Source organism: Phalacrocorax aristotelis, chromosome 8 (genome assembly GCF_949628215.1).
Source record: "Phalacrocorax aristotelis chromosome 8, bGulAri2.1, whole genome shotgun sequence".
Taxonomy (NCBI): Eukaryota; Metazoa; Chordata; class Aves; order Suliformes; family Phalacrocoracidae; genus Phalacrocorax; species Phalacrocorax aristotelis.
Genome location: NC_134283.1, coordinates 23,833,704 through 23,856,830, shown reverse-complemented (window position 1 = coordinate 23,856,830; position 23,127 = coordinate 23,833,704). Strand labels below are relative to the sequence as shown.

The 23,127-nt window shown below is 57.8% G+C and overlaps 3 protein-coding genes across 9 annotated transcripts; 2 read left to right on the top strand and 1 right to left on the bottom strand.

Moving 5' to 3' along the window:
• CCDC102A (coiled-coil domain containing 102A) lies at positions 1-6,989 on the top strand. Of its 5 annotated transcripts, none has more exons than XM_075101978.1 (10): positions 1-85; positions 1,861-2,452; positions 3,449-3,487; positions 3,718-3,920; positions 4,035-4,143; positions 4,396-4,512; positions 4,599-4,808; positions 5,074-5,244; positions 5,331-5,434; positions 6,494-6,989. In XM_075101978.1, the coding sequence occupies exons 2-10, from the start codon at positions 1,919-1,921 to the stop codon at positions 6,618-6,620; spliced, it is 1,614 nt and encodes a 537-aa protein (XP_074958079.1). In that variant the 5' UTR covers positions 1-85; positions 1,861-1,918; the 3' UTR covers positions 6,621-6,989. The 5 variants fall into 5 exon arrangements, with proteins under 5 accessions (XP_074958079.1, XP_074958076.1, XP_074958081.1 ...); XM_075101975.1 differs by having other exon boundaries at positions 5,313-5,434; XM_075101977.1 differs by lacking the exon at positions 1-85 and adding an exon at positions 1,385-1,474 and having other exon boundaries at positions 5,313-5,434.
• A 1,867-nt stretch (positions 6,990-8,856) lies between these two features.
• On the top strand, positions 8,857-13,299 carry DOK4 (docking protein 4). 2 transcript variants are annotated; one of them, XM_075101968.1, is made up of 8 exons: positions 8,857-9,010; positions 9,879-9,986; positions 10,402-10,516; positions 10,600-10,719; positions 10,802-10,991; positions 11,300-11,438; positions 11,524-11,647; positions 11,801-11,894. In XM_075101968.1, the coding sequence occupies exons 1-8, from the start codon at positions 8,945-8,947 to the stop codon at positions 11,809-11,811; spliced, it is 873 nt and encodes a 290-aa protein (XP_074958069.1). In that variant the 5' UTR covers positions 8,857-8,944; the 3' UTR covers positions 11,812-11,894. The 2 variants fall into 2 exon arrangements, with proteins under 2 accessions (XP_074958069.1, XP_074958068.1); XM_075101967.1 differs by having other exon boundaries at positions 8,863-9,010; positions 11,749-13,299.
• Positions 13,300-14,597: 1,298 nt separating this feature from the next.
• POLR2C (RNA polymerase II subunit C) lies at positions 14,598-22,995 on the bottom strand. 2 transcript variants are annotated; one of them, XM_075101973.1, is made up of 10 exons: positions 22,809-22,982; positions 22,505-22,554; positions 21,681-21,749; positions 21,444-21,496; positions 21,189-21,317; positions 20,134-20,185; positions 19,454-19,622; positions 15,748-15,822; positions 14,936-15,107; positions 14,598-14,815 (listed from the first exon to the last, which is right to left on the bottom strand). In XM_075101973.1, exons 1-9 carry the CDS (start codon positions 22,892-22,894, stop codon positions 14,963-14,965), a joined length of 828 nt encoding a protein of 275 aa, XP_074958074.1. In that variant the 5' UTR covers positions 22,895-22,982; the 3' UTR covers positions 14,598-14,815; positions 14,936-14,962. The 2 variants fall into 2 exon arrangements, with proteins under 2 accessions (XP_074958074.1, XP_074958075.1); XM_075101974.1 differs by having other exon boundaries at positions 14,598-15,107; positions 22,809-22,995.
• Between the last annotated feature and the right edge of the window lie 132 nt (positions 22,996-23,127).

Genomic DNA, 23,127 nt, shown 5'->3' with positions numbered 1-23,127 from the left:
GGAGGAGGAGGGGGAGGAGGAGGAGACTCGCCCGGCAGCGCCCCGGCCCGCGCGGGCTCCCCGCACCGCCGCCGCGCTGACACCGGTGAGGGAGCGGGGTGGGGAGGGCCGGGCCGGCGGGCGGGACGCGGAAACGGCGGCACCGGCGCGACGGGAAACTTGCGGGAAACTTTCGCGGGGGCGGGGCGGGGGGATGGGCAGCCGCGCCGGGCCGGGCCGGGCGGTACCGGGCCGAGCCGAGCCCAGCCAAGCCCGGCCGGGCCGGGCCGGGCCGGGCCGAGCCAGGCGGTACCGGCCGTACCGGGCGGGGCGGGGCCGGGCGGGCGCGCAGGAATGCGGCGGGTCCCGCGGGCCGGGGCGCGTCACCGCCGGCGGCGGAGTGGCAGCGCCTGCGGCCAATGGGGAGACGCGGGGGGCGGGCGGTTCCGCCCCCGCCCGGAGCCCGGGACGGGGCGGAGGGGGTGTGGGCGCGCGCTCGTGGGGTACCGCGATCCACGGGCGCTGCAGGGGTGCTGGTGTGCCACGTGTGCTCTTCGTGGGAGTTCCAGGGACACCCGTGATCCAGGATTGCAGCCCGTGGGTGTTGCACGGGTGCCGATGCTCCTGTGGGCGCTGCAGGGGTGCTGGTGCTCCCGCGAGCATTGCATGGGGGCCCGCGGGCGTTGCACGGGGGCCCGTGCTCCATGCACGCTCCCACGGGCATTGTACGGGTGCCCACGCTCCCGTGGGCACTGAACAGCAGCTGGGGTCTGCCAGTGCCAGATCCTGCCGGGACCTGGGTTTCCTCCCCAGGGCAGAAGCCCATGCAGGCAGCAGGAGAGTGCAGGCCAGGGCTCACCTCTAAGTTTCACCAAAACTTCACCGCTTCAGCAAATATCATCAGAGAAATTAATTTTTTCCCCGTGCAAAGCACATAATTGCTGTCGGCTGCACCGGCACTGGCTCTCACAGCGTGGCCGGATTTGGCTGCGGGTCCGGGCTGCACCATCCCAAAAACCTGCCGGGGCACTGTGGGCTGGCTGCGGGCAGACTCTGTACTTATCCCATTAGGGCGCACAGCAGCCTCCCATTAAGGTTTCCTGGGGTGGTTTACCCGCCTGGCCCAGCCGGGATGTGAGGTCTGTGCTGGGACTTAGGCGGTCAGCGCTGGCCCTTTGTTGCGGGGTCACCGGAGAGCGTGTCTGCTGGCTGCCTCGGCACACATCCTGCTGCCACGCAGGTTCGGCAGCTCCGGCTCTTCTTCCGGAACTGTTCCTGCCTCGCTGGCGCTGGATCCAGGCTTTAACCCTTGCTGGAGCTGTTGGGGTGCAGCTGGGTCCTCCCAACACAGCACCAGGGATGGTCTTGGAGGCCTGCAGATGACATCATCCAGATGACCTCATGTGGATGACATGTAGACGTTGCTGCCTCCAGTGTGCTGACAGAGGTGCCCTGGGCCAGCCTGGTGCCTGCTGCAGTGCCAAGGTGGAACAAGGTGCCAGTGGCTGGGCAGTGGGCTACAATCCTCACTGGGACCTCGCCAGAATCTTCCTTGGGGACCTTGCCAGGGTCCTCAGCAGGGACCCTGCCAGGGTCCTTGCTGGGGACCTCACTGCGGTCTTCGTTGGGGACCTGGCTGGGGCCATCACTTGGCTCCTTGTTGGGGTCATCACCAGCGACCTTGCTGGGGACATCATTAGGGACCCAGCTAGGGACATCACCAGAGTCCTTGCCAGGGACCTGACCAGGCCGCATGCCAGGGACCTCATTGCTCTGTGTGTCATCCCCAAAACCAGTGGCTGTGCCCCCCCTTCCCTCCAGGCCCTTCCAGCCACCTGCTGCAGCCCCCCAGGATCCCCTGACCCCTCCTCTCTCCTGCAGGTCCCTGGGCGGAGGTGCTGCTCCGATGGTGATGGCCATGCCCTAGGGGAGACCTGCCATGAGCCAAAGTGGGGCCTCGCGCCTGGCCGGCTCCCCGCCACTGCCAGGGGGCTCACTGCTGGCCCTGCTGGCCCCCGAGCCCTCCCCATCCCCCCCCAGTGGGACACCCTCGCCCGGTCCCCCCCCAGCATTGCTGGAAGGGGACTGGGAAGGGCGGGAGGAGCTGCGGCTGCGGGAGCTGGAGGAGGCGCGGGCACGGGCGGCCCAGATGGAGAAGACAATGCGATGGTGGTCAGACTGCACGGCTAACTGGCGGGAGAAATGGAGCAAGGTGCGGGCCGAGCGCAACCGGGCCCGCGAGGAGGTGCGGCAGCTGCGGCATCGCCTGGAGGCCCTCACCAAGGAGCTGGCTGGTCTGCGCCGCGACCGCGACCGGCTGGAGGAGCGCCCACCACCCGCCCACCCGCCGGCACGGCTCCATGGCCGGCCCACTGCCAGCAGCCCACCCGACGCTGACGGGGTGGAGGGAGAGGCTGACCCTGAGCATGAGCCAGTGCGGGATGTGGGGGCTGAGGCACCCCAAAAAGCCAAGGTGAGGGTGGGGGGGCTGCCCGGAGGGGCAGGGCTGGCAGGGTGCTGGGGGGGGCTCCTCACCCCTAGCAGCTGCCCGCCTGCGCCCCCAAACCACCACTGCCTGCAGGTGCCTGCAGGGTCGCTCCCTGCCCAGCAAAGGTGGGTGATGAGGGGTGCAGACCCCTCTTTTAGCAGCACGAGGGGACAGACCCCTCTCAGCGGTGTCATGGGGTCAGACCCCTTTTGGAGCAATTGGGGGTGCAGGGACAGTCCCTTCTTGGAGCAACATTTTGGCCTGAGACCCCTCTCGGAGCAGCATGATAAAGTCAGATCCCTCAGAGCAGCCTTGGGGGTCAGACCCCTGTCAGAGTAGTGTCATGGGGTCAGACCATGGAGCAGGATTTTGGACTCAGACCCCTCTCAGACCAGCAGGGTGGGGGCAGGCCCCTCTTGGAGCAGTATCATGGGGTCAGACCCCTCTTGGAACAGTGTTGTGGGGGTCAGACCCCTCTCAGAGCAGTGTCATGGTGGGATCCAGAACACCCATAGCCCCATGCAGCGAGATCACCTTGGCACTGACTCTGGTCCCTTTCTCAGGGCTTCCCCTTTGGAGGCATTAGTCAAAAGTTGGTGTGGCGGTACAGGGGTTGGTGGCTTCGTCATTGCCGGTAGCATCTCCCAGGAATATCTCAAATGCCAGGGTGTCCATACAGGCTTCTGGCAGAGGTCTGTGCTGAAAGAAGGAGGGGGAGGAGGAAGGAGGGGACACCAGAGCCACCCCAGGGATGCTCCTAGTGCTTCTGGCCATCCCCTCTCTGCTGCCATTGGCTCTGTCACGATGCAGAAGTCACTGCTCGGGGTGCCGCACCATGCCAGTTCAGTCCACCTGACAGCACCGCTGCCGAGCGGCAAATCTGAGCCTGATCTGAGCATCCCCCATGGGCTCCCCACTTGGTCCCCAGAGATGTCCCATCCCCAGAAAACCCCTGCAGCTCATTTATTGCGCGCTTCACAGAGTCTGGTGGAGGATCGCCTGCGTGGCAGTCGCGGCGAGGTTGGTGTAATAAATTGGTGTTATCCCAAATTTCCAGTAAGGTGGGGAGTCAGCAGCAGAGCACAATGGTGTATGGGAGCTCCCCTGGGAGGACGGGTCCCTCTCCATCAGCCTCGGGTCCCTGAGGACTGGAGGGAGGGGTGCTCTTGGTTATGGGGGAAAGCCAGGGCTGTCCCCTCACCCATGAGTGACTCCCTGTCCACTACGCTGGGCCACCCATGGCGCTGCAGGAGCTGGAGCTGATGGAAAATATCTTGACAAGCAAGCAGGATGAGAGCTGGGAGCAGCGGGGCCCCCGGGCCTCCTTTGCCCGCCAGGAACGGAGCCGCCTCCTCTGGGAGGACGTCAGTGTCATGGAGGAGGATGCCACCAAAGTCACCGCCCTGAAGCTGAGGCTGGATGAGTCCCAAAAAGTGCTGCTCAAGGAGCGGGAGTGAGTGCCTGGGGTGTCATCCTTGCGGGGTGCCAGCCACACCCAGCCTGGTCGCCACCAGGATGGGACATCCCAGGGGTCCTGCTGGCTGTCACCAGCATTGCCTCTCCCCAGGGACAAGCTGGCACTCAGCAAGAACATTGAGAAGCTGGAGGGCGAGCTCAGCCAGTGGAAGATCAAGTATGAGGAGCTCAACAAGAACAAGCAGGAGGTGATGAAGCAGGTGAGCAAGGTCCCTGGGGAACAGGGGTGCCCCAGGGGGTAGCCTGTCCCCCAGTGGGTGGCACATCCTGATGGTTGGACATGGTGACCCACAGCCACCTCCCCAACTCCAGGGTGCTCATTAAGGGTCTTAATTGGTGCTATTGAGCAGGTTGGTCTGACTGCAGAGGTTGGGTGGATGGGTGCAGGCAGGGCTCAGGTGGTGCAAGGTGGGTGCTCGCTGCCTGCCTTGGGTGCTGTGTCCCCCCCACAGCTCAACATTCTGAAGGAGATCCACCAGGATGAGCTGGGGCGCATCTCCGAGGACTTGGAGGATGAGCTGGGTGCTCGCTCCAGCATGGACAAGAAACTGGCCGAACTGCGTGTGGAGGTGAGGCCAAACCCCAGTGTGGGGGGCGAAGGGAGTGGTGAGGGGGGGTCCCTCTGCCACCCAGCCACCCCACATCCCTATCCCAGATGGAGCGGCTGCAGGCGGAGAACGCGGCCGAGTGGGGCCGGCGGGAGCGACTGGAGACAGAGAAGCTCAACCTGGAGCGGGAAAACAAGAAGCTGCGGGCGCAGATCGAGGACCTGGAGGAGGTGCTGGCTCGCAAGCGGCGCCAGACGGCCAGCGCCCTGGACGCGGACCTCAAAACCATCCAGGCTGAGCTCTTTGAGAAGAACAAGGTGCCATGGGTGTGGTCCTGTCCCCTGCCACCCCATCCCTGGGTGACCCTGTCACTTCAGCAGTGGCTTAGCATGCCCTAGGACCTCCTCAAGCCCGAACTCTGCCACCATCCTTCATCTAGGGGATGGTGGTGACCCTGTACTTGCTCCATCAGCTCCATCATGGGGTGGGGTGGTGGGAGAGGTCCCTGGGGAGGGGCAAGGGGGCACTCAGCAGTAGGGTGGCTTTCACCTGTTCAGCTCCCCCACCCCATGCCTACTGCAGGAGCTGGCTGACCTGAAGCATATCCACGCCAAGCTGAAGAAGCAGTACCAGGAGAAGATGGCTGAGCTGGCCCATGCCAACCGCCGCGTGGAACAGCATGAGGGCGAAGTGAAGAAGCTGCGCCTGAGGGTGGAGGAGCTGAAGAAGGAGCTGGCTCAAGCCGAGGACGAGGTGGGGAGGCTCGTGCTGGTGGCGGGGGTCAGGGTGGGCAGCTCTGCTCCCTCTGTAGCTGCCGACAGCCCCATCCCATCCTGCAGCTGGATGAGGCCCACAACCAGACACGAAAGCTGCAGCGGTCGCTGGACGAGCAGACAGAGCAAAGTGAGAGCTTCCAGGTGCAGCTGGAGCATCTGCAGTCCCGGTGAGCAGGGGACCGGGGGGGCCATGGTGGGGACCAGCAAGAGACCCAGGAGTGGGGTGGTGGTATTCTTGCCACCTTCCCTCAAACAACATCTCCCTAGTTGAACCCCAGGCTAAGTGTGGCCAAAGTGCCTCCAACATTCTTGGAGGGTGTGCAGCCATCCTTGGACCAGCCTTCACCTTGCTGCAAGCTGGATGGCATTCATCTCCCAGTTAAACAAGCACAAGGCTGCCCACAGACCAGTACAGCCCAGTTTCACACTGCCTGGGGTTTCATCCGCTGGTACCCAGGGCCGGGGCAGGCTCCAAGCATGCCATGCCAGTTTGGAGAGGCAGGAGATGGGTTTTATTGCACTTAAAAACACCCTGGCCTTGCTTCGCCTCTCCAGCAGTTAAGAGCTGAAATGGCTGTGAAAGATCAATGCTGTGTCTCCGGGAGGCGCTGGGGAGGTTGTGTTTATGATCTTCCTTTATTTTATTGGGACATCTTCCTTAAATCATGGAGGAATAATGGAGGCTTCATCGTCCCCCCCTCCAGCCTCCCCACGTGCCCACCCTTAAATAATGCATCCTTTCCAGTAAAACACAGCAAACTGGTCAGATCTGACCAGGTCCTGGGCCTTTTGATTTCAAATTTGCTTAATAAATTTTCATTGGATTTTTACATAAGGGGAAGTGAGGAGCTAAAACCACTGCAGGCTCCAGGAATGGGGGACTCTTGGATTTTTTGGGGGAGATTCCTGGTTTTGGGGACGACTCCTCCCCGCTCTGCACTCTTATCTGGGTCTGAGATGCCTGGAGTGGCAGTGTCCAGCTCTGGAGATTTTCAGCTGGTGCCATGCTTGTGCCAAGCATCATCGGGGCTCCCTGGTCCTGCACTGGAGGGTTGGCCTGAGGATGGGGGCGCTGATCCTGCACCAGGAGCTTGGTAGGAGCTGCGGAAGCGGAGTCCCACTGGGGTGCAGCCATGCTGCAGGGGTGCGGGAGGATGGGCTCAGCTTTGGCATTTTCCCGGGGCTGTGCCCAGCTGCCCCCCACCCTGGAAGCTCTTCCTTGGCAGGCTGCGGCGGCAGCAGAGCACCCCGCTCTTTGGCAAGATGCGCAGCGCCCGCTTCGGCCCTGATGATGCTGGGGATGGCACCAGCGACCCCGATGAGGACGAGGACTTGCAGATCCAAGTGCCCTAGAGCCCAGGGCCAGGTGCCACCGCTGCGGGGACATCGCATGGCCTGGCCTTGCAGTGACCCTCGTATAGATGGGGAAACTGAGACATGGAGCGGCAGGAATGAACTTGCCCAGGGATGCTCCAAGCCCACTGCCTCTCAGACGGTATCCGATGCACCTCGGCCACCAGCATTTCCTGGGACATGGATGTGGCCACCCAAGCCAGTATCACTGAGCAGCCCAGGAGGAGGAAGCACAGGGCAGAGAGGGGCACCGACCCCTGCAGCTAGTCACGCTCTGCTGCCCACATTTTTATAGATATATATATATGTATGTATTTGTATATGATTTTTTTAATTATAAATACAGAGCCCAGAGGGGGCCAGCCTCTGGTGGTGGCTTGGGCTGCTGCTTTGTCACCACGCAGGAGTGAGGATGTAGTGGGTGGGAGGGGGAACAGCATCGGGGAGACACGGTGTTCTCTGCAAGCCACAATTGAGGCTGGACGTGTGGCTGCTGGTGTTGCCCTGCTGCCATCGCCATCTCCATGTCTGGGGACAAGCCCAGCTCATGGGTAAAGCCCATCCCTGTGCCTGTGAAGTGAGAAGCAGGGGCTGGGGAGTGTATCATGGCCGTAGAGGTGCCTGCATCTGCAGGGCTGTGGCCAGGCAGTCAGATGTACACACCTGTGGGTGCTTGCCTCTGGGTGCTGAGCCCCCAGCCCAGGCCTCTGCAGCCCAGCCCCCATGGCCAGCCCACAGAGAGGTGCTGAGTGGGGCTTTGGAGGAGCTCAGACACAACCTTATTAAAAATTAATATTCAGTGAGCTAATCCCCTTGCTCTGCCTTTTAATTGATTGGTTAAAAGCACAGCTTTTTACTGCTCATGGGGTTTTTGTAATGTCCTTTTATTTGCAATAATTCATGTTTTATGGCTCAACAAGGCTGCGGGGGTGGTGATGCCTGCAGGTAGTTTGGGGGGGCCCAAAAAGCAGAGTTTTGGGGGGCACAGAAGGGGGGCAGGGAGGAAGGGGGGCAGGGAGGAAGGGATGTCTGCCTGAGCCTAGGGATGGCAGCTCAGCAAGAGGGTGCCACTGCCCGCCAGTTGGTGCTGGGTGTTCACTCTGAAGCCTAATGATGTGCAGGCAGAAAGCCTATTCCAGGACGGCCGGTTGTGGCTCTGGCTGGGCTGGGACGGGCAAGGCCGGTCCCGGAGGGACGGAGGAGGCAGCCCGGCGTGAGGGGACCGGGGGCGGGCCCTGGAGAGGCGGAGGCGGGGGCGGGGCGGGGCCGGGGCGGGAGGGACCGCGCGGTTCCAGGGCTCGCAGGGACACGGAGCCGGACGCCGGAGCCGCCGCCTGCAGCGGGGGGGGGGCCGGGTAAGACCGGGGGGGCCGACACACAAGCCATCCCGGTGGCACCCGGACAGGCCGTGGCGGTGGTTGCGGCGGCTGGAGGGGGACGCTGGGGCGTTGTCGCTGCTGGGTGGCCGCTCTGGGCTGTCACCGGTGGGATGGATGGGGCTGGATTCGCCTGGATACTGGGGCTTTGGGGACCAGGGCGTCACCTGCACGGAGCAGTTTGGCTCCCGAGCATCCCTGGGGATGGTCCCATCCCGTTTCCTAGGTTACTGCCTTCTACAGGGGATTTTTTCCAGCTGGCAAAGGAACCTGGTCCTGCCGTCTGGCGGGACCAGGCAGGGACCAGACTGAGCGAAGCCGAGCTTGCAGCGGGGCTGGAGGGAGGCTGGGTTGTGCCGGGGGATGCGAGGCTGGGAGCCGGGGTTCCTCTGGCACCCAGTGCCACAGCCAAAACAGCCCGCAGCAGAGCTGGCCTGGCCAGGTAGGAAGTTGTTAACACAGAACCCTACTGATGCTCAGTGGCCGGGGCCATGTTGCTGCCCAAGAAAGCAGCCTGGGAGGAAGGAGGGGCAGCGTGAGAGGTGATGGAGACCGGTGGGCAAGGTCCAGCACGGTTGTCCCCTGGGAGACATGCTGAGGCTGCTGTGGGGCAGGGAGACACTACTGTGCACACCGGCTTGGCACTGCCGTGCTGGCAGGGGTTAACACTGGACTGTTCCACTCGATGGTTCAGGCAGCAAGGGAGGAGGAGGAGGAGGAGGAGGAGGAGGAGGAGGAGGAGGAGGAGGAGGAGGAGGAGGAGGAGGAAGATGTCACCCGTCGATCTGACATTTCTCTTTTCCAGCCAGGATGGGGGACGCTGCTAGTACCAAGCTGGGCCGGCAGTGAGGGGGAGGGGGTTAGAAGGAAGAGGATGGAGGGGGGTGGGTGGAGGTGAAGGCAGCCCCCCCCCCCCCCGAATATCCCCCACCTCATTGGGCCATCGCCATGGCGACGAATTTTAACGACATTATCAAGCAAGGCTATGTGAGGATGAAGAGCAAGAAGCTGGGGGTGAGTGGCCGTCTCGGGGAATGGGGGACACTGGGGGGACACCTGTGGATTTGGAGTGCCAGTTGCCATGAGGTGTGACGTGGCCAGGGGACCCAGCCACGTTGCCTCTCACGACAACCAGCACTCCTGGTTTGGGTTGAATAACTGGCGTTTTGGGGGCTGTGGTGGCGGTAGGGGCAGGGACAGGCCGCTTTTTGGTACCCAAATCATCCAGCAGCCCTAGGGGCCCGGATCCAGCACCAGCTGGATCCTGCACTGGGTGGCACCCACTCACTGGACACAGGTCACCATGAGGATTTGGGGGGTGTCACTCAGCCCTCCCCCCTGTGCCTCTGTTTCCTTCCACACACAATTTTAGCACTGGGGATGTCCCATGCATGTTGGGGGGGGGCTGATGGGTGTGAATTAGGGTGGTGCTGGAGTGCAGCACCCATAGGTGGGGGTCAGGGGGGTTGGTTGCTTGCCTCCGTTGCTTGGAGCCGGCAGCAACGAGCATGCTGGGTAATTTCACATTAATTAGGGAGAACAAAGAGGGAGCGGGCTTCAGCTCAGGGACATGCTTGGGGACGATGGGCCCGCTACTCCTGGAGGCTGGAGCTGTGGGAGGTGGGACAGGGAGATGCCAGGATGAGGGTCCCCTTGGGACCCTTGCCCATGTTCATTAATTAAGCTCTGAAATTAGCATTGGTGGGGGTGGAGGGGTATGATGGCAGCCCCAGGATTTCCCCATCCCCAGCATTCCCTCCTGTCCCCCGGCCAGCAGGGTCAGCAGGACCAGGCAGAGGTCCTGGAGAAGGGGATGGGGACAGGGTGGGGACAGGGACCCCCACCTGCACTGCAGCAGCCGCCAATGCTCTCTGTCTGGCAGATCTACCGGCGGTGCTGGCTGGTCTTCCGGAAATCCTCCAGCAAAGGGCCCCAGCGCCTGGAGAAGTACCCGGATGAGAAGTCAGCGTGCCTGCGTGGGTGCCCCAAGGTGAGGGGGTGCAGTGGTGGGGTGCTGGGGTGCCACCTGCTGCTTGGCCCCCCATGCCAGAGCGAGTCCCTCCTTACCTAAATTTGCTGGGCTGGAGTTGGGTGGCTGTTGCCCCGTGCACTCCGGTGGGGGATGCAGCTGGGTCTGGGTGTAGCCGGGGTTTAGGTGCAGCAGGGAACAGGGTCTGGGTGTAGCAGCTGGAGTTTGGGTGCAGCAGGGGCTGGGTGCAGCAGCACATGGGGTCTGGTTGCCACTGGCCTCTGAGTGCAGGGGCAGCTGGGCTCTGGGTGCAGCAGCCAGGATCTGGGTGCCATGGCAGCCAGGTCTGGGTGCAGCAGCCACTGGGGTCTGGGTGCAGTGGGGCTGGGTTTGGGTGCAGTCCTCAGTGATCCCCCCCACACACACGCTTCCGCAGGTCACCGAGATCAGCAACGTCAAGTGCATCACTCGGCTGCCCAAGGAGACCAAAAGACAGGCCGTGGCTATTGTTCTCACTGATGACTCCGCCCGGACCTTCACCTGCGATTCAGGTACTGGGCAGCACCCAGGGGAGCAGGGCTGGGGGTGCTGGCTTTGGCTGGGGTTGCCCAGCGGCTGCTGTGGTGCCTTCCAGAGCTGGAGGCGGAGGAGTGGTACAAGACGCTGACAGTGGAGTGCCTGGGTGCCCGCCTGAACGACATCAGCCTGGGGGAGCCCGACCTGCTGGCGCCCGGCGTGCAGTGTGAGCAGACGGGTGAGTGTTCAGCAGCAGCAAGGCCTTGCTCAGGGCTCAGCCTCGCTACACGCCCCTGATTTATTTCCCCCCCCCCTTCCAGACCGGTTCAACGTGTTCCTCCTCCCCTGCCCCAACTTGGACGTTTACGGCGAATGCAAACTGCAGATCACCCATGAAAACATCTACCTCTGGGACACACACAACCCCCGGGTGAAGCTGGTCTCCTGGCCACTCTGCTCCCTGCGCCGCTATGGGCGTGATGCCACCCGCTTCACCTTTGAGGCCGGACGGTGAGGTGTCACCCTCGCTGAGACAGGGACCACCACCAGGTGCCTTCATCCTGCTGTGCACACCAGGAGGTTCCACTGCTGCCATCACCCAGGGCAGGTCCAACAATGGGGTGATGGCAACCACCCGCCTAGGGTGCCCCACGGCCAGCAAGGTTTGGTGCTGGAGCTGGTCCCAGCTCAGCACCATAGAGGGGACATGGGGACAGCATTAGAGCATGGGAAGCCAGGCCAGCTGCCACCTGGGGGGATGTTTTTTATCGTCCCTTGGCTTGGGGACCCCGGTGACACCCTATGCCCCGTCCCCGCAGGATGTGTGACCCAGGGGAAGGTCTCTACACCTTCCAGACACAGGAGGGTGAGCAGATCTACCAGCGCGTCCACAGCGCCACATTGGCCATTGCCGAGCAGCACAAGAAGGTCCTGCTGGAGATGGAGAAGAACGTCAGGGTGAGCTCCAGCCCACCATGGCGACATGGCAGGGGGGAACTCAGGGCACCCCGCACCACCCTCACCCCCTTCTTGTCCTCTGCAGCTGCTGAACAAGGGCACTGAGCACTTCTCCTACCCCTGCACCCCCACCACAATGCTGCCCCGCAGTGCCTACTGGCACCACATCACTGGCTCCCAGAACATGGCCGAGTCCTCCAGCTATGCCGGTGAGTGTCCCTATCCCCTACTGAGGAGCCACCGTTCCTCTGGCTCCTGGGGTGTCGTGTCCCCCCCCACTACACGAGCCCACCCTCTGCTTCATCCCCAGGGGAGGCGTACGCAGGTGCCCAGGCCAGCTCAGACACCGACCTCCTCAACAGGTTCATCTTGATGAAGCCAAAGTCCTCCAAAAGCGACAAGCCTGAAAGCAGGGAGCCCACATCATCCCCATGAGCTGGTGGGGGGGAAACACCGCGAGGGGTGGCAAGGACACAGCAGCCACCCCTCCGAGTCCCCAGGGAGATCAAGCTGGAGCTTCCTCTGCGCCAGGACCTTGGGGGAGCAGGCACTGGCTCACACCCTGGCCTGACGTTAGCAGAGGCAACAGCTGGCTCAGCCTTGACTGACTTGAAATATATATTGAATATCCGTATCATAAGAGATTTTTTCCTTTTCACATGAATGCAAACTTTGTAGCTGCCGAAGAGTCCTCAGGCAGAGATGCTCAGAGGTTTTTGACTTTAGGGATTCCAGCTGGGAAGAGGAAAAGGAGGGGGGATCAAGACATTCAGTGTTTTCTGCAAGTGGGGAGGAAGTCTGGTGCATCACCGTGCCACGGGGACAGAGCAGCGCTGGAGGATGCAGCTGTGCCAGGCTGAAGGTGCAGGGCACCAGCAGCTCATCCCCCCTGCCAAGTGAAGAGTGGGGTGCTCCTGGAGACTCCCTGCCACCCCTGAGCTGATTTTTTGCACTTCTCTAAGCTATTTTAACACTCGCTGTAGAACTCAGACTCTCAGGAGAAATTGGTTTTCCTTCCAGGGGGGTCAGCTGGGGTGAGCAGCTGTGTAGAGCAGAGACCCCCAGCTTTCCCAGGCTGCTCCCACCCCAGCACCCCTTGCTCCTCCACCTGCAGCTGCTCCACCCAGCCATACCTGTTTTATCCTCTCATGGGCAACCCAGGGACTGGTTTTGGCCAGTAGCATCTGTCCCTTTAGGGGCAGCTTTGCAGATATAAGAAGTCCCTGGGCAGAGAAATCCATGCCAATGGGGGAAGAGCCACATTTCTCCCTGCACCCCCACTCCCATCGTCCTCATTCCCTCCTTGCCTGCTGGCACGGCTGGGTGAAAGCCCTCGCCCAGGGAGGGGGGAAGCTGGCTTCATGTGCTGAACCCAAAAGCAACTGATTTTTTTCTAGTTCTCCTATTTATTGACCTCCTTTAGAAGGGCTATCTTTTTATTGCCATGCAAACTTTGGTGTTTCTTTGGAGTCTTTGGGTTGGGTGATCAATGGTTTTATTTCCACCCTTAAAGCTCCAGGTCTGTGATTTGGGGATGGGGAGTGTCGTGATGTAGGAACCTGTCGTCTGTAAATACTATGTCTTGGGTTTGTGTAGCTTGTGGCTGAGGCTGGGGAAGAGCAGGTGGGAGAAGGGCTGCTCCCCACAGCATGGCCAGGTGCAGAGGGGCTCATCGACACCCCAGCACCACCTGGTAGCATGTCCTTCCCTGGGTGAGAGATGCAATCTGCTCTCTTTTTCCTAGCTACACACCTCAGCTGGAAAAGGTTTAACATTTATTACCAAAAATGTTTGGGTTTTCTTTTCTTTTTTTTTTTTTTTAAGGAGTTGCTCAATGAATAAACAACCCTTATCCACCCTTCCTGTTTGTCTGTTCCATCGAACTGTGCTCAGGAAGTGCAAGTGGGAGTAGCGTCTGCCAGAGAGAAAAATGCTGATGGGGAAGTTCCTAACACTCGCGGCAGTGTGCTTGGCTCAGAGCTTTGTTCTGCCTCCAGCCACAGCCAGGACATTTCAAGTGAAGCCCTAAAAGCACTGGTGAGGGGAGAAGGGTGGGGTGAGTTGCCACCCTCCATCAAACAACCCTAAGTGAAACAGGATGCCAGCACCCCACTGTCACCCATCGGCTCCAGCCACCCACAGCTCCAGGGACGTGCCAGGGCACTGGTGGCTCCAAATCCCCAAGTAAAGAAGTTGCAATCCACTCCATCTTCCAGCTCTTCCAGAATTGTGCCAGTTTGGTTACCCATCCCACAACTGTCTGGCAGAGACCTGGCCTCAAGGTGAGATGGCCATGCCAGCCAGGGGAGGGCTCCCTCCAAGGATGGGGACAGCTCTTGGGGAGCTGTGGTGCAGCCAGCTGTGCCACAGCAAGGACACTGAAGAAGCAGCAGCCCAGCTGCAGCAGCTCTTCCCTAAAAGGGAAAGCAGCACTGACTTGGGTTGCCCTTTCCAGCTCAGCATGAGCACCCATTCCTGCTCCCCAAGCCACTCCCATGCTTCACGTCCACACTGGGACAAGCACAGTGGCACACACACCTTCCCCTCCCTTCCACAGTACGGAAGACGCAGACCTCTCCAGGAAAGTGTCACTGAGAAGCTCATCCCAAGTCCTGCTGGTCACTGACAGAGGGGAGGAGAAATGGTCACCCAGGCAATTGCTGGAGTCCTTCAGCCGCTGCCACAGTGGTCATGGTTTAGGACCCACACCAAGCTCTGGCCCAGCATACAACCGACCTTGGGGCTGTGGGCACAGCAGCAGCTGTCAGACAGGGGTTATTAATGACAGAATCCCTGCCATCCCAGCTCCTAACATAAAGATTATATAGCACATAGGTAGAGCCTGCTCCAATGGAGTCTTTAAATACAGCTAAGCCTGCCTGGCCCATCTGGGCTCCCCTGCAGCACTGCCTTCTGCAACATCTCACTTACCAGCCCAGCTTCAAACATCTGCTTTAAACGTAGCACTGGATCGGTAAATGACAGGCTACCTGCTTGAGGGGGTTCTGGTCTCCTTAGGAGATAATGTCAAGAGCAGAAATCAGCAGTTGAGAGCAATGCTGCCTCCAGAGCAGATCTCATTAAGTTAATGTCTATTGGAGGGAAGTAAATGATGTGACATCTGCCACAGCCCCGGATGAGCTTTCAGGGATGACAGAACACGGTGGGTAAGGCTTTATTCAGCACAGTAAGGAATGGACATGCAAATAAGGTAGGGTTGTGTAACTGAGGTACATGCTTCCCAATCCCCAACACTGCATAGCCGGAATCCAAAACTCTGGCCTAAAGCTCTGGGACCACTTAGAGACAAAGCTTGTCCCAGCAAAGATGACCACTGATTCCTTCCTGCTTTACCATACACATCATGATGGCTTTCCCTGGGGAGGGGGACCAAGGAAGAGGTGTCGCTGACCAGCAGGGCTGGGCCAGGAAAGGCAGAGGAAGATGGGGAGGCAAAAGCCTCGGTCCAGAGTGCTGGAACCTTCTGCATCACTCACCCGAGTGCTCTCTTGCAAGGGGCCACATCAGTTTATAGTGAGGACATCGCTCTGAATCTCATGGCTTAGCTGGGTCTGGAGGTCACTCAGTTTCTTCTTCAGGCCAGACAGCGCGGAGAGAACAATGGTCTCTGGGTGCAGAGAACCACAGGACTCCACATTGTAATAAAACCTGAGGTTACAAGTCAGGGGGATAAGTCAGAATCTGCTCTGTGAGGAGGTACAAAACCATAGAGCATCCACAAAGCAGTTCCAGTCTGTCCTGACCCACCGCAGGGAGATCTGCTGGGAATCCCAACCAGGCAGCCGCCATCACTGCCTCTCTATGACTATCACACCAACACTCGTGACTCCACAGGCTGCAAGAGCACTTCAGAGATTTTCTCCATTCAGCACTGTGACCTGTGAGCCAGCATAGAGGCCCACACTAGGAGTAAGACTGGCTGCAGGCACTTCTGTAGTGCAAGTAACGCGGAACAGGGGGTACCACCAGCAACCAGAGCACAAGAGACCCACATGGGTGAATAAATATCCTAAGCCATTTTCCCCCACAGGCCTCACACTTCACCAAGTGCTGCACTACCCTACTTGATAACATGAACTCAGGAGAACCATCTGGTATCTCCCAGAGGGGAAAATGCCTGGGCACATCACCAGTTAATTCCAACTTCTGCTCTGGTTTTCAGGGAACACCAGCTTCCTGGGCTGGCAAACTTCAGCACAGAGTAGATACTCTGGTATTAATGAAAGCCAATGAGATGTACCCAGCCGATCTCTGTTTTCCAGCTGCAGCAGCGCATTCAGCTTCTTACCTCTCTGGCTTCCCGTTGGGGTCATAGGGAGCCTGAGCATCCTCCTCATCAATCTCAGAGTACTCACTTTTGGGCCTGGAATCAAAGAGCAGGAAAGGTTAGCACGGAGCCCACGCTCTAACCTGGCCCCACAGCACCCAGGCACTCTGTGGCACTGTTTGGCCCCAGAGAGTGAGTGCTGGGGCTCACAACCAGGAGGCAAACGAGCAGCCATCAAAAAATCAAGTAACAGAAAAAAGTTCAGTCCCACACTGCCCTTTCTAGCTCCTCATTATGTCACACAGTCACCCAGCAGTGCAGGAGGAAGAGGATCAGCCCTGCTCTGCCCACACTTCATGAGCCCTGTGCAGGGTATTGTGGCTCCACTGACCTACATCGGTACAATCTGGCAGGTGCTCACAGTGAAGGGATGCCAATGCCTGAAGGGCCTGTGCTTACAAAGCCTGGACACTGCTTATAGAGTAATGGACCTTGTGTTCTGGTTTTTTTTCTACTTTTCACTGGGTCAGGAAAACACCAGAGCATTCTAGCACTCAGTCTGTGCAGCACAGCTGAGACGGGAAGGCTTGGTTGGCCTGTGCCCAGCGGGAAACGATCTCCTGTACTTCAGACACCAGCTGCATTAGTGAGCCCCATCCTGATGTTCTGCACCTCCACTCCACTATACACATCACCACCAAAACCACTGCAATACCCGTGCGCCATCTAGGCCAACACATCTCCTTACCCGTTCCATCCCTTGGCTTATAGAGCATCATACCAGAGAGACTGTTTGGAAACACTTAATCCATGTAAGAAAACCCCAAACCTTGAGTTGTCTGTGAAGCCAGCACAGAAAATCCCATGCGCACTGAGGTCTTCTGCTGGCCTTCCACTGCTCCAGCGATGTCAAAAAAGACTGATCCTAGCACCCTATCATCAGCTGCCTTAAATAAAATAAAACTGCGCTTCCCAAACAAATCTTCTGTCTGTAACAAACCACTGAGAGAGATAAAGCATTAACGGAGCTGGGTCTTCACATTACTTGCAAAATCACCCATGACCAAGAAAAGGGCAGAGGCTTCCACCACAACTCCTTTGAGAGTCCAGCTGCATGCCAGTGCTCTGCCAACAGCCTCAAAAAAGCAACTAGCATGTAAAACCAAGCCAAAAATAATAGCTAGCCTTGGACAGCAGAGGCCTTTGTCTCTGTATTGTCTTCATGGGGAATCAGATTAACTTGGGAAGACAGATGTATCATCAGGGAAGAGGCAGCTCCAATGGCAATCCTTCTCTGGGATTTTTCCAACTTCTACATACATTTTGTCAAGAACTTCTCAAAAACTGTTTCCAGTTACCCAACTTGTTGTATAACACACCAGGTTCCTGAAGAGGCAGCTGACTACCACTGAACAAAAGAATCCACATTAGCAGCTGCCTTGGGCCACCCAGCCAGGGAACCACCTCATTGCCAAGGTACACATGCTCAGCCACACACCTGGGGCTGTTCTCTGTGACACCAACATCTCCAAAAGCCCAATCTCTCCTAAACTCACACTGTGACATTCCCCATCCAAAAAGAAGGCAAACCCAATGATACTTCAGCCTGCCTGGCATCTGTCTGTCCAGCTCAAAGCAGTATTCTGAGTTTGTCACTTCATCAGTGTCAAAGACTTACTATCTAGCGTTACAGAAATTAGAGCAGAGAATTTTTACAGCACCAAAATGAACCCTAAAATGATTTCAGATCCTGATTTGAAATTCCACATTACAGACATTCTTGCTTCTCAAGCATCGAATCAACTCAGACAATCAACTAAACTTTGGGGCAATTTACCTGCAACAAATAATTTGGAAACTTCAAAAATACCCAGCTCCACCCCAAAACTGCTGTTGACAAAGAACAGGCCAGCACATCAACTCTTGTGATGTGCTCCTGACCACAACACTGCCAAGCAGCATCCTCCTTGGCTCTGCACCACCTCACCACAACCGGCCTCTCACAGACTTTCCTCCTGCCCCAACAGCTTGGTCTGTAGCTGGCAGTTCCCAAAGTCCAGCTTCAGTCCACATGTACAGATTATCACTGCTAAAGAAAATGCCCATGTCAAAATTTCCAGCAATACCAGCCAGTCTGGTTCCTACTGCAGATCCCAGAGCACCACCCTGATGAGGTGCTGAAGGAGCCGAATGCCTGCCATGTCCCGTTCTCACCCAGACTGACTTAACTGGACCCACGAACGTGCCCTGCAGAGACCATCAAAGCGAAGTGGGGTTCACTCCTTCCATCTGTAAAACAGAGCCAGGATGGCTGCAGGCAGATCCCAGACTATTTCATGCATGTTATGGATTCACCTGCAACTCCACCCTTGGTGACAAAAGGCTTCTCAAGTCTCCTGAGTGCAAACTTAGCTGCACAGGATCTCCACAATAGCTCCTGAGTAGAAAGCCTCTGGCAGTCCGGCTGAGGTGTGAAGTCTAGGCTAACTGCACCTCTGGGAAGCTCGTTTTCTGATAACTTTTTTACTTTAAAAAAGTAGTTTACTATTTTTAAATTTTATTTAATTTATATTTATATTTTAAAATTTAGTTTACTGATACACTCCCTTAGCAAGGGACTGCGCAAGACTATGCTTTGCGATGTGTCAGAGCGTGCAGGCTCAAAGCAGACTGTGTAAGTACAACAGCCCACTACCTGCCTGCTATTGCTTGCAGCCATTTGCAGAGTGAAATTTGGCAGAGCGGGACCTGGCGGCAACAGGAGCAAAACCCACTGAGCCCCTTCTGCTGCTCAGCCACTTCTTCAGCTGCAGCTCTGCTCAGGCTTTTGTACCCACTTGCTCAGCCCTAGCTTCTGTGGTCCCTGAACCAAATCCCGCTCCTGTACTGAGGTCTTCCCAATCTTGAATGGAGCTCTGGCTGCTGCCCTGCTGTTATGGCAGCATAGCCACCACCCACCCTAGTCCCTGCTCTCAGCCTGCCTTGGCTAAAGCACCTGGTTCCTCACTCTGCTGCTGGCTCCAGCACGCTCAAGGACAGGATGTCTGCTAGGTGGTCACAGGGATGCAGAGCCAGGAGCAGCTCAGGTTTTACGCATGGAAAAGTGCTGCTAGGTAAAGTCCTCATCCTGACCAAAGTAGGGCAGCAGCTTTCCAAAAACAAAATCACATGACTTTTAGATGAGACCCACTGTGCTATGGGTACAGAATGGTAAGTCAGAGCAGAGGAAAGGGCCAGAGAGAAAAACTCCACTGCCAGAGCTCACGCTCCAGGAGTGAGGAGAGGTATGGGTGAAATTAGAGCCACACATGAGGCTTCCTCAAACAAACAGGGCTGCAAAATCAGCCTTGCAACCTAACCTTCTACTCCTTGCTCTCATAGCAACCTCTTCCACCTCACGTGGATCTATTCCTTCCTCAGACCTTACCCTGATTTACATACCACTTGTGTAGGGAAGAAGAAACAGGAACAAGTTGTGAAGAACACAAAAGCAAGCGAGGCAAAACAGCAGTGACAACATGCGAGGAGAGGGCGAGAGGTGGCCACAAACCAGTCCACCTTGCATGCAGCTGCAACCAAGTGACTAACACAGGAGCAGAGCCTGTGCGAGGGGAAGCGAGAGGCACACTAACAATCACTTATGGACCCAAATTATCCCCAGGGCTCACATGCAGGTCCCTGCTAGAAAAATCTTTTCCAGTCCCTCCAGACAGACATTAGGACATACCACTCCTCCGGTTTGGGGTACACTGTGTGCCTCAGGGCATTGTCTGGGTCATACTCAAAGGCTACACCTGCCGTGGGATTCCACTTGGCATGCTCCTTGCCAAAGCCCTTCTTGGCATAGGCTCGCAGTCTCAGCTCCTGGCCCTTCCGCAGCTTCACAATGAGGATGTCTGCAGAAAAGAACATGCCTGTTTGAGAAGGCTGTAGAGGAGAAATGAGTGGGCAGATCACACTAGGGCAAAGGCAGCAATTTTTCATACCCGGGAAGATGTCACCAGAAGCCAGGGCTCGCTTCACTCTTAGAGGGGCTCATCTGTGTCCCCAGAGAAGCTGGGAAACATCTTGCTAAGTAAAAAGGAGTTGCACATACGCCCAGAGGCAGAGCTCAGGCCCCCAGGCAACAGTAGACAGTGCAGCATTTTGTATCTTTGCTGTCTCTAAGATCTCACAAGGAGAGAGAAGCACCCTCTGACACAGAACTTTAGTTCTGGGGATAACCTTTAAGTGGCATTAAGACAAAATGCTAACCCCACTGATTCAGGGATGCCAGTGTCTCTCAACTGCCAGCTTTACAGCTGCCTTACAGTTACACAGCTAGTAAAGGAAGAATGAGTTCAAAGAGCCTGAAAAAAAAATTAATTGCCTTCTCCAGCTCTTATTCCCCAGTGAAGAGCCACTTACCGTCCTGCTCCACATAGTCATTGGGGTCATTGTCTCTGCTCCGAGATGTTACCTGCAGAAGAACAAAGCAAGGAAATTAATGGCAAGACCAACCTTTCTCCCCCACATCAAATAGCAGCTGCTTACAAAAATCAGAGACTGCAAAGAACCACTCTAGAGTGACTTAACAGCAACAAATCCAGCCCACCTTAATGGAAAGTGGGACAACTCAGGCAGCTGCAGCTAGGTATGCAATCTATCATTCCACCAGCCTGCTCACCTCCCAAGCTGCTCCCCCCCACAGGATGCAGAGCGCTCCAGCCCAGCCCAGTCCTGCCGCATGGTTCTGTGACACAGCCCAAAGTCAATCCCATGACTGCTGGCAGGTAGCACACAGCGGGCTACAGCTGGGCTTTAACCAGGCAGACTGTCACCAGCCACCAGAAGCAGCCCCCAGGTTGTGGTGACGTCTGGATGCAGCCTCAATAGCACTTTAAAACGTTCTCCATTAAGCCCCTTTGCATCTGTTCTGCTTTGGCTCCACCAGCCCTCCCCAAAGCAACTGGGCAAGAGCCATTTAGCAGCAGTGCCCTGGCCCGGGCTTCTCACACCTTGCGGTGCTGAAAGCCAAGAACCAGAAAACCAGAGGCCTCTGGGTTGCTGCCAAGCCTTCAAAGAGGCTGACCTTGCCTGAGCCCCGGCAGCAAGTAGGCAGCAGATCACAGTGACATGGCAGCAGGACACAAGCACACACGCTCCGAGGATTCAGGGCAAGATGGAGGGGCTACACCAAAGCCTCCCAGGAGTTTGAGATGAGGGATGCCGGATGAGGCTTTAACAAGGCCATACTGTTTTGGCTCGCCTTCAGACAGCAAATGAAGGACAACAAGGTGAAGAAGAGGAGGGCACTGGCACACACCACTCACTGTTTCTGCAGATATTCCTGCTTTGCTCTCCCACTATGTCTTAAGTGAGGCTTTGGCAACATGAAACATTCTCAAAGGCCTTGTTTTGTCCACATCCCATGTGTTCGCCACCCCTGCCTCAACAGGAATATTGGGAGGAGACTCACTGACCGGTATGACCCGGGGATTGTTGGAGATGAGATCACGGGATGTGACATGACGAGTCTGGTCTTCATTGCACCGGACATCAAGGGTGAACTCCACAGAGCACTCCGGACAGAACTCATCACATGTGCAGTCCTGGGACAGACACGGGTCAAGACCTTTATGCCAAACCTCTCCCAGCAAGAAATTAGTAGTGCTTCCCATCAGATCAGACACCCACCACCATTAAAATAAGCACCTGCAATATTTTGCTTGACTTACTCTGGAATATTGCATTTTATCCACAATGTCATCGCTGGTGAGTGGGATGAGACCTGAGGGAAGACGGAAATCGGGGGAATATCTAAGCGAGGCCGTGGGAGCAGCAACCCTTCTGCTAAGACGGGCAGGAGAACAGCAGCCTCCTGGCAAAGGTGCTCCAGCACCTCTAGACCAATTTCACCCATGACCTCTGCCCTGCTGCTCGTCTTTGTCTTCCTCCCCACGCCCGGCACTCACCCAGCCTGTGAGCAATGAATTCATCATGCAGCACAGAGGAGTTGGCATCTATCTGAACCCAGTCGATGGCTGCAGAGAGGAAAAATCATAGAATCATTAAGGTTGGAAAAAGACCTCTAAGATCATCAAGTCCAAATCCCAACCCAACACAACCATGCCTCCTAAACTGTGCCCTGAAGTGCCACGTCTACACAGTTTTTGAACACCTCCAGGGATGATGACTCCACCACCTCTCTGCGCAGCCTGTGCCAATGCCTGACCACTGTTTCGGTGAAGAAATTTTTCCTAACATCCAATCTAAACCTCCCCTGATGCAGCTTGAGGCCATTTCCTCTCATCCTATAACTAGTGACTTGGGAGAAGAGACCAGCACCCACCTCATTACAACCACCTTTCAGGTAGTTGTAGAGAGCGATAAGGTCTCCCCTCAGTCTCCTCCAGGCTAAACAACCCCAGCTCCCTCAGCCGCTCCTCATCAGACTTGTTCTCCAGACCCTTCACCAGCTTTATTACCCTTCTCTGGACATGCTCCAGCACCTCAATGTCTTTCTTGAACTGAGGGGCCCAAAACTGAACACAGTAGTGTTCAAAACTCACATGACAAAAGTCACAAGCTGAGAAATATTTCTGTGGGGAAAAGGCAACCAGTTCGTGAGAGCACAGAAAAATGTTAGAGACCACAGCAAAGCTGAGACTGCGGCCGGTAATAGATAGCACTGGCTAAACACTGGGTAAGGTGGGCTTGGAGACAGAGGGGGAAGCAATGGGAGTACCGGGGAGCACAGCCCAAGGGACCGTGACCGAGGGTACGCGGAAGGTGGTACCTATGATGGGGACTTCGGCGATGAACACTCTTCGAATGGAATTTGCCACCCTGAGGGAGAGAAACACCCATGTTTAGGCAAGAGGGAACGTGGAGCTCGGCGACGCGCCGACTCACCCGCGGGGACGTGTGAGGGGGCGCTGGCCGCGGCCTGGAGCCATGATCGGAGGCCTTGACCGGGCTCGCACTAGGCCGCGACCCGGCAGCAGCGAGGCCTGCGGGGGCCCGACCCCGAGCTCCGCCACCGGGGTCGACCGCGACCCAGTTCGCCCCTGGGCCCGCCCGCCCCGCCTCGCGGTGCTCACGCCAGGTCCGTGTTCTCGATGATGAACTTGACGTTCTCATCCGTCAGCTCAGTGATGCGCACCGTGGGCTGGTTGGCGTACGGCATCCCGCGCGCCGCCGCCCGAGCCCCGCGCCGCCGCCCGAGCCCCGCGCCGCCGCCCGAGCCCCGCGCCGCCGCCCGAGCCCCGCGCCGCCGCCCGAGCCCCGCGCCGCCGCCCGAGCCCCGCGCCGCCGCCCGAGCCCCGCGCCGCCGCCCGAGCCCCGCGCCGCCGCCCGAGCCCCGCGCCGCCGCCCGAGCCCCGCGCCGCCGCCCGAGCCCGCCCCCTGGCGGGCGCCGCC